Source organism: Colossoma macropomum, unplaced genomic scaffold, assembly GCF_904425465.1.
Source record: "Colossoma macropomum unplaced genomic scaffold, Colossoma_macropomum, whole genome shotgun sequence".
Taxonomy (NCBI): Eukaryota; Metazoa; Chordata; class Actinopteri; order Characiformes; family Serrasalmidae; genus Colossoma; species Colossoma macropomum.
The window spans coordinates 17256402-17276929 of record NW_023494806.1 but is presented as its reverse complement, the minus strand read 5'-3'; the positions used below and the strand labels follow the sequence as shown (position 1 = coordinate 17276929).

General features: G+C 40.2%; 3 protein-coding genes across 7 annotated transcripts in view; 2 read left to right on the top strand and 1 right to left on the bottom strand.

The window, feature by feature from the left end:
* The window catches only part of iqgap2 (IQ motif containing GTPase activating protein 2), a 90215-nt gene extending 74830 nt beyond the window's left edge, over positions 1 to 15385 (top strand). For both annotated transcript variants that reach the window (XM_036598074.1, XM_036598075.1), the window contains 9 exons: positions 1708 to 1840; positions 4450 to 4552; positions 4710 to 4851; positions 8194 to 8281; positions 10013 to 10225; positions 11397 to 11557; positions 11985 to 12128; positions 14202 to 14310; positions 14532 to 15385. In XM_036598074.1, the coding sequence (XP_036453967.1) occupies positions 1708 to 1840; positions 4450 to 4552; positions 4710 to 4851; positions 8194 to 8281; positions 10013 to 10225; positions 11397 to 11557; positions 11985 to 12128; positions 14202 to 14310; positions 14532 to 14645 (1207 nt within the window). In that variant the 3' untranslated portion in view covers positions 14646 to 15385. The remainder of the gene's footprint in view (positions 1 to 1707; positions 1841 to 4449; positions 4553 to 4709; positions 4852 to 8193; positions 8282 to 10012; positions 10226 to 11396; positions 11558 to 11984; positions 12129 to 14201; positions 14311 to 14531) is intronic.
* A 584-nt stretch (positions 15386 to 15969) lies between these two features.
* On the top strand, positions 15970 to 20489 carry f2r (coagulation factor II (thrombin) receptor). Its single transcript, XM_036598076.1, has 2 exons — positions 15970 to 16178; positions 16804 to 20489. The coding sequence occupies exons 1-2, from the start codon at positions 16100 to 16102 to the stop codon at positions 17967 to 17969; spliced, it is 1245 nt and encodes a 414-aa protein (XP_036453969.1). The 5' UTR covers positions 15970 to 16099; the 3' UTR covers positions 17970 to 20489.
* Positions 19869 to 20528, bottom strand: part of si:ch211-130m23.3 (uncharacterized protein LOC558547 homolog) — a 47155-nt gene continuing 46495 nt past the window's right edge. For all 4 annotated transcript variants that reach the window (XM_036598077.1, XM_036598079.1, XM_036598080.1 and 1 more), the window contains exon 17: positions 19869 to 20483. In XM_036598077.1, the coding sequence (XP_036453970.1) occupies positions 20454 to 20483 (30 nt within the window). In that variant the 3' untranslated portion in view covers positions 19869 to 20453. The remainder of the gene's footprint in view (positions 20484 to 20528) is intronic.

Genomic DNA, 20528 nt, shown 5'->3' with positions numbered 1-20528 from the left:
AAAATATAGTGTCCACTTCCCAGTTCATACAGTCCATATATGGAAACTAAGCTGTACAAAACATATAAAACAGCCCATTTTAAAATTGTCATGATTGTGAGGTGGAGTGTTGTCACTGCAGAGTTACTGGAGCAGAAGATGTGAGAAAAATGATTAAACATTCTGCTGTTACTGTAAGTGTAATTAAGCTAAGGAAAGGTGGGACTTCAATACACAGTGCTGTTGACCCATTGGTCAGCACAGGTTCATCAGAAGTGGAAATTGAGGTGAAAGGAGAGGAATTGCTTTTGTGTTAAAGTTTAGCATCAGCAGAGAGGAGAGGGTGTGTGTGGAGTGTATGGGGTTAAGGGAACAGTGACCCCACAGGACACACTCCTCATTCACTTCTGTGACTGCTCACACTCCTCCTGGTGAGTCATGCTTACTGGAAATCCCCTGCACTTGGAACTTTCTCTTTTGCCTCTCCCTCAAATCATACTGAAGATACAATAAGGAGAAAAAAGTATTCAGACACTTTTTTTTGTTTTTGCTATTTTAGTGCAAAAAGTATTCAGACACTACAAATGAATAACATTAGCACTTTGTTGCAAAGCTGTTGTTGGTAAATACAGCTATGAGACATCTACAGTTGGAAGTTATTAGCTTTTTGCAGCACTGTGGGTCAGTTTTGCAGACAGTTTCAGTTTCCCAAGGTTACAAGTTTCTGTCCGATTGACTGGCAATGTAAGAATTCTACATAAATTCAATGGGATTCAAGTCAGGAGATTTATTAGGCCATGTTAGCACCTTCACCATCTTTATAATAATTCTTTAACCAGTCTTGAGTTATTCTGTCTGTATGTTACTGACTTGTTGAAACATCCATCTTCTCCTCAGACTCCCAAGTTTGTGTTAGTCATCCTCTAATCTATAATCAGCAGTCAGTTTCTGGCCACAGGATGCTATTGGCTGAATACTTCTTTTTACTATTCTCAGTCCAGCAGCGACACTATGTGGTTTAAAATTCCAGCAACTCTGCTATGTCTCATCTACCACCCAAATACTACCTGCTCAGTGGTGATCCTACAGCTGATAAATGGTGTAAAGGAGGGGCTAACAAATCATGCTGAAAAACAAATGGACCGATATCTGTAATTGTAAAACTACACATATATGGCAACTTGATCTGATACACCTTTAAAAAGGGATTCTTTAACGTTCGTCTTTAGCAAAGGCAGTGGTTCTGTATAGAATCATGCTAACTCAGAGAACCATTGGAATGCTTAAATTGTTCTTTGCATGGTTAAATGGTTCTTCATCATGATTGAGCACCTGTATGAGGTTCTTTAACCCCTAAACATTCCAGGCTTATTACATACTAAGGCTTATTATTCATTGACTACAGAGACTTCAGTGCATACTAATGGAGCTTTTCTTAGGTTATGGAAGTGTGTAATGGAAAGGGGTTTAAGAATCATTTGAGAAATGGGTCTACAAAGCACCAAAGAGGGTTTCACAAATGTTACAAGTTTTAGGTACTATATAGAACCATTTTTGCTAAAAGTGTACAATGGACAACGTGTACAAATACAAGGCAGGTGTACCTAATAAAGTTACTGTTTATGTGCTGTAAGTTATTTTTTATCAAGGACTGTAACGTCTTTGCTCTTGTATGATTTGTACTTAATCAACCGACTCAAACTATAATATGAGTGCCGATATTTCCAGGGTATTCCTACAGGCTGCATGTGATGTCCCGGCTCCAGAAGAGAAGTTTAACGTGGATGAGTACTCCGACATGGTGACGCTCAGCAAACCTGTCATCTACATCTCCATTGAGGAGATCATCAACACTCACTCAGTAAGACCAATCAGCCAGTTGCTGTGCAGCACTTGTCACAGTGTGCATTTTTATAGACAAGTAAATGATTTGTTGTTTCATTCTTAATATGATTAATATGAGTGTTTCACACAATGTCAAAGGAGAGTGAGTCATTACCATGTAATGGTCAGCAATATTGAGCTGAAGGCTTTATGCAGGGCCATGACTCAGAGACAGTAAGCAGCAGAAAGCTGACAGACACTCTTCCACCATCAGGTTTTGATAACCGGCTCTGTGTGTGAAGCGGTGACTTAATGTCCTAAGCTTGTTTTCTGTCTAGCTAGTGAGGCATAAACCCTGCCAGCACTGCTTTTGGTGCTTAATCCTTTAATTCACCTATACAACCATTCAGTACATGCCCTGCTGAGCCTGGTTCACATACACTTGGTGCTACGTCCATGTGTTGGTCACCTTCAGCCAAGCGCAACCAAAGCCAAGAGTGTTATGCTACAAAACCATCATATTTCGGTCACCTCTCACTCGCACTCAGAACTTAGTTCAATAATGGCAGTTAAAGCGATATTTTGGCAGAAAAACAAATTTACACTTTTTCCCCCTTTACCCCAAAAGCAGCTGATCCAGCATGACATGTTTGTTGTCAGAAGCTTGCCTTTTTAGTTTTGCCCTGGGCCATAGTGTTTATTTAGCTAACAAATAATGGATGCTTATGTGCACCAGTTAGAGCACTGTGCAAACTGCATGTGTAAGTAATGTTTAAGTAAATGCTTATGTAGTTTTTGACAGTTATCTACAAAAAATGTTATCTATAACGAAAGTACAAGCTTCTATATGGGTGTCACTACTGTTTTTAGCTGTACAGTGTCCTTTATTCCAATTTTTGTCCAGATAATGCCAAAGTGTCAGTATCTCACACAAACCACCTTATTAGACTTTGCAAATTTCATTTTTAAAGAGCAGTACCATGCATTTCCAGTAAATATCACATGAAACAGTAATTATGTTATTAGGCCACATCATTATATTCTGTTAAATGGGAATAACTGATATTAAGAGTGCTGCTAATGGGAAAACACTGTTAGGCTGCTGAACAACAAGGAGTCTGAAAAGGCTCTTTCGCTTTGTCCCAGGAGTTACAGTGCTGCATTTTCATCATCCAGACTGAAGGCAGACTGGATAACAACACCCTGATGTCTTGGAAACAGTGAACACTTCTCCTCCGCATGCTGAGCACATCAGCCGCCTTAGCAACCAAACACAACCAAAGCCAAGACTGTTACACTGCAAAAAGGACCGCTCTTAGATAGGGACAGTGAATCTATAGTAACTAAATGTTTTTTGCAAGCACAGGATACAGCTGCAGCTACCCTCTCCAGCTTGGAGAAAGACATTCTTATAACCTTGTTAACCTTGTTGCTTCTTTAGTTTTTCACTGAAGCTTCAAGGCTAACATAGCTAACAAATAATAAAAGTTTATTGACACCAGTTGCATCTTGCAAACTGCATGCCTCAACCAGCTGTGTTGAGTTGTTGAGAACTCTCAAATAGACTTGCTTATGTGGTTTCTGACACTGTATAATGTGCTGTTATCTAAAAAAGGACAAAAGTATACCAAACAGCTAAAAACAGTTGTAGCAACAGTCATGCAGCTATAAGGTTTCCTTCATTCCTGTCCTTTTGTCTGCAATTTTGTCTGGTTTTATAGATAACAGCATGCTAGCCTTATAACTCCAGTGCAAAACTAAAGAAGCCAAATTCAGACACTAAAGTCTTGGCTGATCAAATAAATTTAGGGTAAGGGGAAATTTCTGTAAATTAGATTCTTGGCTAAACTATTTCTTTTAAGGCAAGCATGAAAACATCAATAACTTGGGCCAGTTTAGAACACATGTCTGGAGAGCGAAGTCTCCATGTTGTTGCTGTCCGTCTGCACGTAGGTGGAGATGAGCTGCGGCAGTGATTTACGATATAGGTCAGAAAGAGCCCCTTCCCTCTCCCTGCTGTAGGTGTTTTTAAGCTGAGGGGGAATATTTGGCGGTGTGGCCTGGCATCTCAGCAGGACTCTGAAGTGCTGAAACCTCGGCTTTATGTTGGCTCTCCTCCATGCTCTTCCCCACTGCTAACAGAGATAACGGCTTTCAGCACATGCTGTTTGACAGAGTCAAGCACTTAATCTGTTTTTAGTCACCTTTGGAAAACAATGAAAAAGAACATGTTGTACGTACAGTATATGGCACTGTTGGTGACACCACCATGTTGAGGTAGCTGTGGCACTGCTAGCTCAGGGGGTTAAGGTTAATGCCTAGCCAGAGGGTTTATGGCTAGTACAGGAGAGTTCTTGCTGCATAATGGAAATGTGTTTAACACCACAGCCCTGGAAAAGAGTAAGCTTCTAAAATGTATAAAGGTTTGACGTGTGTTCATAAAATTGTTTGAGAAGGGAGCTGACATTTCTACAGCTTTTAGCTTGCTGTATTTTGAGACAAAGCCTAAAAAGCAGGGCGTTCACCTCAAAGGCTGAAAGGCTGGAGTCCAGCACAGTCCTGCTCAGACACACCTGATAAACCTCAGCAGTTTGGGCAGCCATAATGTAGCATATCTTATATGTCTTGTTCATGTTTGTCTGACAGCTTGTGCTGGAGCATAAGGAGGCCATAGCTCCAGACCACAGTGATCTTCTGCATGAGCTTCTGGAGGACCTGGGTGATGTTCCTGATATGGAGTCACTGCTTGGTAAAATAGATCTGCTACTTTCAAATATTCAAAGGTTGCTCAGGAGACAATTCAAGTTGATTTATGTTAAGCTTATTAGGTTTCTGAAAGGAATTTGTCTAGAGCACAGTGGTGATGCAATAGTTGAGTAGACCAACAGACTTGTTCCTATATGCAGGTGAAGGCGCTGTGGATCCAAATGACCCCAACAAAGAAAATACCTTGAGTCAGTTGGCCAAAACGGAGGTCTCTCTTACACTCACTAACAAGTTTGAGCTGATGGATGGCGATGACAAGGACATGAAGGGGCTGATGATGAAGTAAGTGATATCACCCTGGCTTTGCAGACTGCAGGTAACACTTATTTTGTTCTGATAGTGGGAGTGACTAAAGTGGCATCACATTGTCATCATTTCCATCAATTATATGTGATTTTCATGTGTCCAGAAAAATATACAGCTTTGATTATGACTATAATGTTCACATATATTGTAGCTATTGGAACAAAAGCTTGTATTTCCAAAAATTTTTAGGAGAAGGAAAAACAATTAATAATATAAGTTGACGTAACAAGATTTTATGAAAAGTAATTTTGGGATGTTTCTATTGGTCAGTTCATCATTAAATTTTGACAGCAGCTTGCATTTTCAAATCATATAAAAAATAATTAAAAAAAAAACAAACGTGGAGATGCAAAGTTTTGTTCTGACAAAGACAATGTGTCTGTCAGAGTATATTTTCATGTTTACTGCCATTTATAGGCAGTCTGAATTTCCTATTCCACTATCTCTCCCACGCCACAGTGGGAAGTGGTGCTTAGGCTGTTATCTCTTCCGTTGTTGAAATGGGCCCTTTCTGGCATTAAATTAGCACTGCTCCTAGAAATTATACCACATGTCTGTCTTATGGTACTACAAACGAACATGTCATCGTTTGCCGTTAGGAAGGAAATGTCTTATCTTTTGAAGCCTGGCGAATTATGAGGCAGCACAAGGTATAAAGGCTCTGATGGACTTTTTGGATATGAGATATAATGACTCTAACATGTTTTGACATTGAGGTTAATTACATCCTTATTATTCAGTAATTACTATGAATAAGTTCATTATTATGAAAGTATGAAATCAACATTGAACTATTTAAGCTATGTAGTTATAAGAGTGAGGAACTGCTGTGTGTGTGGTGTGTGTGTGTGTGTGTGTGTGTGTGTGTGTGTGTGTGTGTGTGTGTGTGTGTAACTTGACACAAATTCAACTGGCATAAACTGGAGAAAAAACAAAAATGCATTTCCCCTTGACCTGATTATCACCTGTCCCACTTATCCCATATGGTTAGGGGTTCAAACCCAGCTGCGTGTCCTCTCTCTGGTCATCACTGTGTGTTTTCAGAGGGCTTAGGCTCTCTGGGGAGGAAGCAGGAAGTGTGAGTCAGGCTCTATTCCCCACTACTGCAGACGGAGCAGGCGCTGTGGCGTCAGAGCTCATTGTCTGAGTGCTAACGTGCTGCTCCGTTTCCTCCCCTCACACAACCAAAGTTTCAGATATAGTTCGGTTACTGTAACTGAAAGACAGAGTGTTTGTGCTTGAGGTCACATACACATTGGTGTCAACCTCTAGAAACAGTTAAGCAAAGATTCACAGCTACCAAACTATATAAATTCACTGATACCTATATAGACCTCTGTGAGCTTTTAAATCATAAACAGCAATTTTTCTTTTTTTTATACTGTAATAAATTCCTCATACTATTCATACTAATTACTGCATCAGAAATGCATTTTTACTTCATTTGATGACAGTTAAACAGCAAAACAGTCTCACACACAGTTAAAACATATAAAGCCAAAGGCTGAGAGAGAGAACAGAGTTAGGTTAGGTTGTGTTTTGAGATGAGATGATAGAACAAAAAGCCTTTGATGTAATGTCACCTAAAGATTAGATCAAGTGGCAAATGCATGGATATTTAGGTAAATTACAATCCACACATGGCAACTCCTTTTTTCCCCCTACAAAACTGGAAACTGAAGTCTAATCCCTCAAAGGACAATCTGATTATTACAGCACAGCCCTTTTTAAAATGCTGCCGAGTGATGTCTTTACTCATTTGTCAGGAGGCTGTCGGTTTCGTCTGTGTACAAGACAAAATAATTGCAGATATATTTGTATCCCTATGTTCCCACTGCACCACTCGCAATCTGATTACTTTTAGGACAGTAAGTCTAATAAAACAAAGTGAAAAATCTGAGCAGGCAGAATTATTTTAAAACAGTTGATGGGAAACACTGTATTAAGACCCAGTCACACTTGCGATTACCAGTCAATTTTTTTGACCGAAATTAATTACGTTCATTTCAATGCATGATAAGCGACTTCAAGTTGCTGCGTCTAAGCATGGACTATATACCATTTCTTCCCCACTGGCTATAAATAAACACATGAAAGGGTGGTTGCATGGTACACAGTCAGTCAGGAGACTGTACTGTAACTTTCGTGATTTTACTGTTTTAGTATAGGTGAGTTAGCCAGCTTGTTAACTGTAATGTTAGTTCAATGACTAAACGGCAACTGCACACAAGTCATCTCACTGCTGCCAACAGCGCTAGTTATCTACATTTTTTGGCTACAGATCAGTGTGTAGCACTATGCTGTGGCGAGTACATAACTCACCAAGCACTTTATTTGGAGCGCTATACTAACACTGAGTAAGGCATCCGTTTGCTCTTAAAACAGCCTCAATTCCTCACTATTCTCTGATGACCTCTCTCATCGAGAAGGCATTTCTGTCTGCAAAACTGCTGCTCACTAGACGTTTTTCTTTAATGTCCCATTCTGAGTAAACTCTAGAGACTATTGTGTGTGAAAATCATAGGAAATCACCAGTTACAGAAACAATCGTGCCACGGTCAAAATCACAGAGATCACATTTTCTCCCCATTCTGAAGGTTGATATGAACATTACCTGAATCTGCTGACCTGTATCTGCATGGCTTTATGCACTGCATTGCTGTAACACGACTGGCTGATTAGATAATTTCATGAATGAGTAGATGTAGAGATGTTCCCAATAAAGTGCTCGGTGAGTGTAATAATCTGATATAATTATGTTCACTTATGTGTCGTGACTGTTAATGCTTAGCAAGTTAGCTAGCACTGCACCAACATGGACCGACAGCTTCGGTCATGCTCCTTTTGCAAGGAAGCGCGAACTGCAAAAGTCTAGTGTGACTGACGCCTTTGACTACTGAACTGTCCATGTTAGCATTCAGGATTTTGAAATTCTGCTACACTAATTATAACTCATTTGCTCAAGAACACAGCCTTTATTGTTTGAATGTGTTCTATTCTCTGCTTGTGGGACACTAAATACTTTATCACAGTCCTCATGATGGCACAGGCAGCTTTGTACACTATTCTCATCTACAAGTGTAATTCAGTCCCAGGAAAATGTTTACAGTTTAATTCTACTAATTGATCATGTGCTTCGTAACAGTCAAACATGTTTAGCCATAGCTATAAGTGCTAGGGTCAGATAGAGGTTTTTATACAGAAATGTGTCAGAACCCTGCTGTTGTTCAAGACTGTGAGAAATATGCAACCATTTGTAATGACGTCCTAAGCCTGACAGCTGTATTCACCATTCTGTCTTTGCCTGTCACTTCAAAGGACAAAGAAGCTGGTAGTAGATGTGGTGAGAATCCAGCCAGGAGAAACACTGACTGATATCCTGGAGACTCCAGCTACTGCCCTGCAGGTATTGCTTGAAATATTTATCTAAGCTAGTTATCCTGGAATGTTTATATACCCACAGAGTAGAAAGACAAAAATGCATCGAATAGCGAGTAGACTGGGCATCTATGAACGAGAATGAGACCCGGCCTGTGAGACCAGAATGATTTGCATCGATATTTAGTTTTTCTAAAGTTTGACAAACAGGAACAGATGAAACGCGCCAGCAAAACAGCTACATTTAAACTAAAAAAAAAACTAAGTGTACAATAGTTGTAATCAACATTTCACATTCTGTACTAAATCCAATTTAACAGAAATAATTCTGCTCTCTTTGTAATGAAACATGCAGTTGTTCTATGTTCTTTAAGTACTGGCGATGTCCATGATCTGTTTGGAAAGGCATATTGTGATAAATTATATCACAATAATGATAAATATCGTCATATTGCCCACCCCTAGTCTTAGATCTTCCAACCCGCATTTCACCCCCCCCCCAGATTTGTACATAATAATTCTGAATTTTTTATGATTTTACTGTACAATGGTTTGGTACTATAGTTATATATTGGTATAGAACAGTTTCCAATCCTGGTCCTTGTTCCAACTCTAATCTAACTCACCTGATCCAGGTAATGAAGGTCTTCATTAGCATCTAAGATATTAGCCCTTGGTGTGTTTTCATCTGAACTGTCTAGGGTGGTAGGTCTCCATGACCAGGACTAAGCACACCTGGTTTAGACCACATCATATCCTGTTCATTATTAGTTGGTTAAAATATTATGGTGGGTGGACCATTTGTTCTCTGACCATCTCTGTTCAGCTTAAGAAACTAAGCCTCTTAGTCCTAAATACCGATTGTCTAGTCCTAAATGTCGCAGGGGTGCATGGAGAATTTATACATCACATACTCAAATTTTAGTCACTTTTGAACTAAAAGGACCAAAAAAAAAAGGTATGATCTGAATTAAACACTGTGGCAGACCTCATTGCCTAAGAAATGGTATATGGTATGTGGAAATTGTATGTGGATAAATTAGCTTCTTCAGTCTGACAAGCAAACAAAGTCTTTCTTGTAAACTCTTTTAGATTTTGTGTCATGGATTACTGGCCACTGAAAACACATATACGCTCGGAAGCTTGCCAGACAGAGTAACAGTAGCCAAATGGGATGGGGTTAATGTCTTTTTTTATCATTTTGCTTTTGGTCTCAGGCCCCTACTCCCTTGGCCTGTTCACTCCGCTTCCTTTTGCATGTTTATATGGAAGGATTGCCATATTGAAGGCAATCTCAAATCAATTACAAAACACTCAGACAGCAAGGAACAAAGCAGACTTAATACTACACGGAAGCACATGTTTAGCAAGATGAACTCAACAGCAAACTAATGTTCCATCTCACTATTTAGTCAAGTATTATTTGTGGTTATGCATATACAGTTGTATGCAAAAGTTTGAGCGCTTCTGGTCAAATTGTTTTGTTGATTTGGTAAGTGAAACATTTAAACTGTTTATTATTTGACTTTAACATATTATTTAAAAAGAACAAAATGTGGCCTGTGAAATTAGCATAAAAACGCCATATTTAAGTTTGCTACCTGTAGAGAACGTGTTATTCTTTTTAACTTAGAAAATCACAAAATGTAATTTGACTGTGGGTGTTTAAATTTTGTACACAATGTAAAATTTGGGCCATTTTTTTCATAAAAATTTAAATAAAGCACAGAAAAGCTAAGAATGTGTTTTATTTAAACAGGAATCAGAACATGCTAAGCTGGTGGAGCGGGGGGCAGCACAAGACGCTACAGCACCAGAGGGACTGAAGAGCAGTCAGGCTGTGCTGGAAGACCGGCAGTTGCCTCTGGAGCAGAAGAAGCGTAAGATCCTCAGGAACCTGCGCACTCTGGAACAGGCTGAACTGGTCAGCTCTAGCAGCAAGTACCAGGAGCTCATCAACGACATCTCCAAGGTAAGTCAGTACCACACCTACAATATAAAACTACTTGGCATTGTTGAATTCTTGATTCTAATTGGACAAGTCCTGGCTGCATCCATGTTCTCATTCTGGTCTTTAATTTTTGTGGATTATTTAAAAATAAATTAAGATTAATAAAATGCCATGGTCTTTATCTGTTTCGGCTCTTTCCCTTCTTGGTTATATGAAATTGTTAACGGGTCAATATCATACATTTTTCTTGTTTTTCTTTTTTTTTTTTTTCCTGATGTCCACTTAACATTTGAGCATAAACATATGTAAACGTTTTACATATATATTTTCCAACCTCTCTGTATCCCTTAGAATTGAAACAGGACGTTTGACTGGCTGCCCTGTACTGTGTCTTGTTAAAAAAGCAGTATGGGCTGAAAAACTCCTTATAACTTCAACAAGAGTGGGTGGGGCTAAACTGCTGTAGGCTGAATAGGTGGATGTATCGTCACTGTCAGCAAAAACATTGGGTCTCATTCACCAACCATTCTTAAGAAGAAATTTCTTCTTAAAACTCATGCAGTTTTATGAAGATTCTGACATTCACTAATGTTTTCTTATTTGGGATTTGTTCTTAGGCAAGAACAGAATCTATACACACTCAAGATCACAGAGATGCAAACAATTCAGTGGTTTAAGGACACATCATGGATCTGACAGGACCTTTCTCAAGAACACATTTAAGAAATAACTTAGGAAGATATTGGTGAATGAGGCCTGTTGTATCTCTATTTGTGTTTTCCGTTTTTAACTTTTTTTGCATAGTTTAAATCCTCAAACTAATCTTTTTTATTGTGTTAAAATTTTTGAAGCAATAAGAAAATATTTAACCAAAATTACTTGAAAAAAATCTTGTCACCTTGTTCCAACAGCAACAATATGTAAAAGAGTTGGTTCTCGTGACAACAAAAATAATGAATTCAAAATGAGCCGTGTTTGTGAATGTAGTTCGTGAGTGTAGTTTCCATATATGAGTGGGTGTATTTTGAAACTTTAACAATGGTGACATTTGTTAACATAACTCTCTTGTTAAAAAAAAATATACTGGCCCTTTACATGCAAATTATAAGCATTAGTTTTTGGTCTTATAAATACCTTGAATACTTTCAAGCTTGGGAATAATTAGAACCCATCTTTGTGTGTTGAATGACAGGACATTCGCTACCAGAGACGCTACAGGCAGAGGAGGAAAGCTGAGCTGGTGAAGCTCCAGCAGACTCTAAATGCTCTCAACTCCAAGGCAGCTTTCTACCAGGACCAGATCAACTATTACGACACCTACATCAAAACCTGCCTTGACAACCTCAACAGAAAGTGAGTGGCCAAAATTGTGACTTAATTTCACCTTGAAGTTGGTCAGTTTTAGGGCTTCTGACTAATGCAATTGGCTATGAGGATTGTACCTCTGAGTACAAATCCAAATGATGCCAACTGTGGCTTACAGTACAATTAGCTCTGCTTTCTGGGTTAGAAAGATAGCTTAGCTTAGTTACTTTTCCCACTCAATTAGGCAAGAAGTTGAATTGGTTTCTTCTGTTGAAAATCCTGTTGGGTTTCTCCAATTGAAAAGATGTAATGCTAAATACATACCACAGAGAAGCATGTGCTTGCCCTGATGCTCTTAGGTGGGCACCGTTTGATTGCGTACATTAAGACAGCGGTTTGGCCACTGGCAATAGATATTTAAAATAATTATTTACTCATATTAAAAAGGCAGCCATTTAACAATGATTCTTCACAGGAACGCTCGCAGATCAATCAAACTTGACAAAAAAGGAGAAGAGAAGGGAAGTAAGAAGTCCAAGCAGCAGTCCTTGAAGTACACAGCTGCCAGGCTACATGAGAAAGGAGTCATTCTGGAGATTGAAGGCCTTCAGACCAATCAGTGAGTTTATATGCCTTTTTTGGGGAAAGAAATAGACACTGCATTTAGTTTTTTTCACCAGGTTATCCAAGAAGGTAGAAATCACCTGTTCTCATTCTGATTTATAATTCTGGTGGATGATCTAATAAGAAAATGAGACATCAAACAAAATCCAATAAAACATATTAGTAGAGCGCTGTGGTTTAGTAGGATATGCACATTTCCCACTCTTGTTTGATTCAGGCAGACAAAAGGCCAGCTAGTACTTTAGTAACTAGAGGTGGAAAAAACAGTCGATTCTTAGATGCATCCCAGCTCTCTCTTTAAAAGATTCTGAATTGATTCACAAAACATCATAATCAGATTTTTATGCAGCACAACCAGAGACTATAAAGCAAGATACTCTGGCATAGCAAAATGCAGGAAATCACTAATGTATGCATGTTTGCAGTCACACTTTTCATGTCTATTCAGTTCATTCAATTCAATTTATATAGCACTTTTTTTACAACAGGTGTTGTATATAAAGTAGAAGGTCTAGAACCATAGTAAAAAAATACCCTACCTAAGAACAAGGCCTTGTTTAACAAGCAGCTTAGGCTAACAGGCTCAGAGTTAGGCTTTAAGCAGAAATGTCTGAAAAAAATTAACTGTGAAGTTGGAGCAGACTAAGAAAAAAAAATATATTAGGAGTTTCCCAGAGTGTGACATACCATCTCAGTATTTTCCGTACAGCTTAAGTGTCTCAATGGTTCAGATGAGTTTTAAAATTATAAAAATGCCACAAGCGTCTATAGGTAAGGTCAGTCACAGCTCTGCTGTAACGATGGAAAGCACCTCATTTTTTTTGGATGGAAAACATGTGGATGTGGCTTTGGAACTTGTTCATTTACAGAGCACAGCCCAAACAGCAGTCTGAGGTTTTTCAACAGAGGTGCTGTTAGCATCCAAGCTGCTTTAGTGTGCATCATTTAAAGATCGAAAGGTGAAATAGTTGTGTTAAGCTGCTTTCACACTAAATGTAGTATCACGTAACCTCAAGCTGTTGCTCATGGTCTTCGCTGCACTTGCAAGAGAGACTGATGCTCTCTCTCTAACAATAAAACTAGACTTTTGTCCATGTTGGAGGGAAAAACCAGACATGCCCACTGCTGTCATGCAAAAGTTGAAAACACTTAAACTTTAAATGACCCTGTGTGTGCTGCAGTGAGTTTTCTGTGCATCCCTTTAAATATAATGTGTTTGAAAGCTCAGTGGTGAATCTAAGCTGCAGCAAACTTTGTTAATGACAAATACAGGAGAAAATCATAATGTAGGTCTTAGAATCAATAAATCTAAAATGAAGATGCATCAAAATGCATCAAGAATTGTTTTATAATCGCTTCTTGGAACCCTGAATCGAAAACGAGGTGCCTAGAGATTCCCACTGTCATAGTTAACACTCATTATCTGGCTAATTCGGAATAAGTTTCATCAGCGCAGAGCCACTGTGTGATCACTGTGAAGAGATTATCACAGACTGATCTCAGAATAGCACAAGTAGCAGCTCCTCAGTTATTCACTTTGATGTGAGTGGAGTGCTGGGTCAGCGGTTTGGGTGTGAGACCGGAGGGAAGGTAGCTCATTACGAGCAGTTATCCATCCTGTTTTGGTTTTTCTACTCCAGGCCAGTGGCAGCTTTCCAAGTGCAGAGCCAGCCTTGCATGTGTAGCACTGATAAGGAGACTTGACGAATTAAAGTGGAAATGGAGGGAAGGGATCTAAAGATGAGCTGTAACGTTATCTTTCATTACCATGTACAATGGCCTGTAGTGTTTCAGTTAACAAGCTGAACTGCCTGTAAATGGCATTCTTTAAGACTCATGAGTCATTTGGATTTCTTTTCATTTATCTATTTACGTTTGGTATTAAAAAGCCAATGAGACTGATCTAGTTAAGCAGTTGAGACAGAGATACAGTCTAGTTCTCCCCTGACATTTAGACTCTCTTCAGTATCATCTATTTTGCTTTTACAAGACAATTCTCGGATATTATGTCCCCCCAACTATCTTCATCTGTCAGCTTGTATAACGATTTATCTTGCCTTGTTTCCAGACTGAAAAACGTCATGTTTGACATTGCGCCCTGTGAAGAAGTCGGAGACTTTGAGATAAAGGCCAAGTTTATGGGAGTTGAGATGGAAAAAGTTCAACTGCATTTCCAGGTAAATCCCTCCAATCGTGTACCATCTGTGCCACTGGCATGCTTGTCATTTCCTGTCAAATATATCTAAGAACCACAATAAAAACTTTCCTGACTGGAATTTTTTTTAAAAAAAGTGGGAAGTCAACATATTACTTCGGATTCCAGTCGTCCTCTTTTATGAAATTCCGAATATAATCCATCCATTGACACCCCTTTTTTTTTACCTTTGTTCACTTCCAGGATCTTCTTCAGCTCCAGTATGAAGGAGTTGCTGTGATGAAAATGTTTGACAAGGCCAAAGTCAATGTCAACCTCCTGATCTTCCTGCTGAACAAGAAGTTTTACGGAAAGTGAATTCTGTACCGTTGGATGCATTAACTCAGACGACACACTTGGGAATATTAACTTGCTGAAAAGTCGTATTTGGGATAGCGTTAGTCTGAAATAATGCACAATGAGAATGAAGTGTGCCTTCAGGTTAAGCTGTTTTTGTAAACAGACTATATTGTGTAACTGGAAATTCTGGGACAATTGTTGGGTATTTAATTTTGAGATATGTAAGCATATCAAAAGTTCAAATATTAAAGCTGTACAGACATAAATAGCTACTAGTGCTAAGGCCTAAATCCTCTGATTGGTATTGATTAGAACTGTAATCAAATTGTACCAAAACTTCCAGCACGTTTCCAATGAGAGGCTTATATTGACAGGTCTTAGAGTTTTATGCTTTTTTCCACACAATAATTGTACATGATATATTTTTAAATGGTATTATAATTGATATATATATTTTATATTTAGGTAGTACTGTACGTGAAACACTTGTCACTGTAAAAAAAAGAAGAAAAAATATGGGAAAACAGGTTTTAAAATGAATTTCACAAAGCACTACTGCCTCTTGCCTCTAAAAGATTAAATGGGAAAGCCAAATTGTAAAGCCACAGACAAATATTCAACTAGTGCCTTCCATTCATACGTGATTAAGCTATGTGCATCTTTCAAATGATCTAATAAAGAGCTTTTAGTAACTTTTTAAAAGGATGTGCTGGTATTGTAAAAGTCATTGATCTGAAATAAATAAATCACATTACAAAGCGTCTTATTTCTTGCAAACATATGGAACAAAAATGTTTATCATTAGGGATGTAACAATACAGCATATCACACTGGCCTGCATCATGATTAGCAACTCAGCTTGTGGTTAATGTGTTACCTTGTGTTTGACTGGGACACTGAAGTACAGCTTATTAACCTGAAATGTATTTTCAAATGACTGTATTAACTGGAGACACTTGTGGAGCGTTCCTATTGGTCCATTCATTATCAAATAGAGTGTAAAGGACAGCTAATGAAACAAAGACAATAAAGTAGGCCTAGATGCAAGATTTCGTTCTAACAGTGAGGATAAGTAGTTTAGGATGCAGATTAAAAATATACACTTTTTACTATTGTTTATAAATAATAACATTTTCTATATTTAAATACTTAATATAATCAATTTCTTGAATCATGTAATATTACTGTTTATTTCTGTGATATGACGTTTAACAAATGGGAAAGGACATGCAGATCTCTCTCTTATGGCTGTTAGTGCTGAGTTCCACGTGTGGGCGTTCACATGTAACCACAACCCCCTCCAAAAACAGAGGGAGGGTGGGAGCCCTTCCCACTGAACAACTCCTACAGAGAGAGAAGCATGAGTGTCGCGGACTGTCTGTGCTGAGTCTTCAGGAGAAGCTGCGTGTTGATCGGGCATTTTACTGCGTTTAGTTGACTGTTTGTTGTTTTTCGAGTGTCGAGAGTTCAGCATGGCTGTGACAGAGCGCTGTTTTATTGCAGTGCTAATGCTGGTTGTGGGCACCTCAGCAGCGATGATGCCGGATAACGGTAAGTTTAGAAGCTCAAACTCACTACAGCAGGGGGCTCAGCTGCGGTCCTGGAGGGTCTGTTCAGCACATCTCGGTAATTCTACTACTCGAACACACCCACCAACACCGGCAGCGAACCAGATGTGTCTGAGCAGGAGAATCCAAAACTGTGCTGGACATCAGGACCCCAGCTGAACCTCTGCATGTATTTAGACTGCTGAGGATGGAAAAATATTGTATTAAAAAATGTATGAATGCAGGATAAAGTTTCCAAAGTGTGAAAAAGGCCGTGTTTATCAGACGATAGGAACTTTATCTGAGAGGTTTTTCCTGTTACACTGTTACGCTACTCTTTCTAAACGTGTAGGTCTAAATACTGTAACTACAGTGATCCAGCTACAGGTCATTTAGCAGGAGACTGAATGAACGAATGGGATTTTTCATCCTGTGGCCTGAGCCATATGACTATTTATAGACATTATAACGTCTAATACATACGTCTTAAAAACGTTTGATATCTACATTGTAATGTCTAACACACTGTACCGTTATAATGTCCTGTAGTACCCGCCTAATTCTTTCCCCCTATCTTTTTATTTCCTCACATCACACCTCATTCTGCTGTACCTCCACACCTCCCTCAGACACGCGGAGCATCGTGAGGACCTTCTCCGGTTTCTTCCTGACCGCCACTGATGAGCCCTTCGACTATCTGGATGTGCAGGAGGGCAGCGGCTCCGGCTTGGGCCCAGAGCGCGAGCGCGCGCGCCCTCCGGTGGCCATAGGCCGCTACTACATCTCCAAAGAGGCCTCGAGTTTCCTGCAGAGCCGCTTGGCTACGGTGTTCGTCCCCACCGTGTACATGCTGGTCTTCCTCACCAGCGTGCCCCTTAACCTGCTCGCGCTGGTGGCGTTCGCGCGCCGCGTGCGCCCCCAAAAGCCCGCGTCTATTTACATGATGAACCTCGCGTGCGCCGACCTGCTCTTCGCGCTCCTCCTGCCCTTCCGCATCTCCTACCACTACGGCGGCCACGACTGGCAGTACGGCGACGGGCTGTGCCGCCTGGTCACCGCGGCCTTCTACTGCAACATGTACTGCTCGGTGCTGCTGGTCACGGCCATCAGCGTGGACCGCCTGCTGGCCGTCGCCTACCCGACGGACTCCCTGGTCTGGCGCACGCCGCGCAACGCCTGGGCCGCGTGCGCCGCCGCGTGGCTGCTCTCGTGCGCAGGCGTCTTCCCTTTGCTGCTGTCCGAGCAGACCCTGCACGTGACCCAGCTGGACATCACCACGTGCCACGACGTGGTGGACGTGCGCAAGCTGCGCTCCTACTACGTCTACTTCTTTCCCGCCTACAGCGCGCTCTTCTTCTTCATCCCCTTCCTCCTCAGCGCCGTGTGCTACTTCAGGATCATCCGGGTCCTCTGCGGCGTGAGCGACCGCCCCAAGCGGACCCGGGCGGTGCTGATGGCGGCCACGGTGTTCATCGTGTTTGCGGTGTGCTTCGCGCCGACCAACGTGATCCTCGTGCTGCACTCGCTGCACGCGGCTCGAGGACAGGCCGACTCCTCGTACGTGGCCTACCTGCTGGCCATGTGCGCGGGCAGCGCGAGCTGCAGCCTTGACCCCCTGCTCTATTACTTTGGCTCGTCGCGCTGCCACCAGATGGCGCTCGACTTCCTCACGGGGAGGAGCTGGAGGAGGCGGAGTGCGGCGGAGGGGACGGACAGCTCGCAGTCCACCAGGTCCAGCAAACTGGACACCTTTAAAAGCAGTGTGGGCGGGCAGTACAGGAAGCTCACGGCCTGAGCTGGACAGAGTCGGGATCCACTGCGCTGCGTTTACACTTAAAGGAATAATTTGGCAAAAAGCTCATATTTACAGAACCCCCCACAGCCCGAATGCTGATAAGTGAAGACATGTTCAGGGTATAAAGTTACGTTTTCAGACCCACAGCAAGCGGCTATAATAGAGTTGAGAGTTCCTGCTGAAAAAAGCAGCTTAGACCAGCCTGAATTTCATTAAGCTACTCTAGTGCTGGTTTAGCTGCTCACCCAGCATGGTCATGGTGGTTGACCAGAGTACCAGCATCCAAAACACAATATATGCTGGTTTTGCAGGTTCTGCTGTTTTTTTTCTAGCAAGGGTCCCAATAAAAAGAATAATTTGGTGAAAATTGTCTGAAGTCTACGGAGCCCTGCAGGTGACATCCTGTATAAATAAAAATAATGCATGGCCACAACTTAGTAAGGCATGGGAACAAGATAATTTAGTCGTGGGCTTGACTTGGTAAGGCACGGGAAAAAGATAATTAAGTCGTGACCACAAATTAGTAAGGCGTGGGAACAAGATCTTAATGCATGGCCACAACTTAGCAAGGAATGATCTCGTTCCCACACCTTACTAAGTCGAGGCCATGCATTAGGATCTCGTTCCCACATGTTAATAAGACATGGCCACACTTTTTTTTTTTATTTATATGGGATGTCACCAGCAGGGCTCCATAGAAGTCACTCTCACATGTTAAGTAATCTCAAATACACTTGCTTTTGTGGTTTCTGACATTATGCCATACTGTTATCACTAACACTTTAGAACAAGACTACAATTATAACACGTTTATGAATGGTTTAAAAATGTATAAAGTTTATTAATGGTTAATAATTAGTTCATACACACCTCAAAAATAATTAATAAGCTGTTACAACACAAACAAACAGGGAAACAGTGACTTGTTGTTGGCCAGGTTTATCACATATTCATGTTCATCAGATAGCTCACTTTTGTCCTTGTGTTATAACTGTTTATGACCTAATTAATAACCATTAATAAACTAATTTTAAACCATTCATACATCTTTTTAGAAGAGTAGTGTTATTCTAAAGTGGTACCGTGTCATCTATAAAAATGGACACAAATATGGACAAAGTTCAGTCTTCAAGATGGGTGCTACTACTGCTTTACATTAGCTATGCAATCTTGTAGATAACATTTATGTATACAAGTATACAGTGTCAGAAACCACATCAGCAGTTCTATCTGAGATTATTACCAATACTTTTTAGCTACATTAGCCTTTTAGCTCCAGTGTCTCTGGACAACAAATGTGTCTTGGCTGATCACTGCATTTGGGGTAAAGGTGAAAAACTGCATATTTGACTTTTTGTCAAACTATTGCTTTAATGTTCTTGAAGACTGGCAGCCGACTGTTTCATGAAGATTAAGCTTTGTATACTTTACATCATACCTTTACATATTTAAAGTATGTTAAGTATAAATCAGGTAATCCCTATCATCCTGCAGTTATCACATGCTTGCATAATGGACATGTTGCACTATGCATGCTACTAAACAGGCCCAGCAGGCTGAGCCAGGGATTTATCTATAGAATTGTCCATATCGTTTACCTGTGTTGTGTATATGTATTATGTAAACAGAAAATATCTTTGTGTATATGTATATGTATTGTGCATACTTTGTGTTATATCAGTATTTCTGCACATTTGAGCGTTTTTCCTGCAACATATCTGGTCCACCGAAAGAAGCTGTGAGTCTTAGATAACGGAGTCCAGTTATGCAGGACAGAGATACTTCAGGAGTTGAAACCACTATATTATGTAAACAGATTAAAAATCTAATTTCAACAGAAATATGTAAATAAAATTACATATGCAAAATTGCAGCAACACACAATAATCAGAAAACGACTTTTAAAAACACTGAAAATGAGCTTTATAGCAATATTTCGTACAATCCATGTCCAAAAAAATCTCATATGTAGACGGCTGTCCAACTTTGATGTTACCTTATACATATCAGTGAGTATGAGGGGGTCACTGTGAGATACACAGGAGTCAAACTGAGAACTCAATTTTCTCTCCGCACTATTTCGAGTCCATTTTCATTACAGAAGAAACAGTTTGCCTCTTATTCCACAAACTATAGCAAAATGACCTATGAAGATTAACACAGTGTGCAATACCAAGACAAATGGATCAAGACTCTCAAACATCATGAGGGATCTAGCAGGAATTCAGATGGTGAAACTTTGGGGTTGCTTGTCCTTGTTCACGCTCACGTCTTGAGCAAATAAGCAAAAAATTCAGTTTGCCCTTCATGGATTGTCCACATTTGTTGACAGTTTATGGTTTGTTCAGTTTTGGTCTTGATAATGAAGTTGGGGTGAAAGCCACAGCTGGACGAGGGAAATGAGCAAATATTGCGCCCCACACACTTTTCCATGGGGAACACAGCGTCTCCCATGAGAATCCCAGTGCATTTGCTCTCAGTCTCTCAAACACTCATTGTCATGTTTGGAGAATACTGCAGGAAAAAAGACAGAGAAAAAGTAGAAAAATGACATGGGGC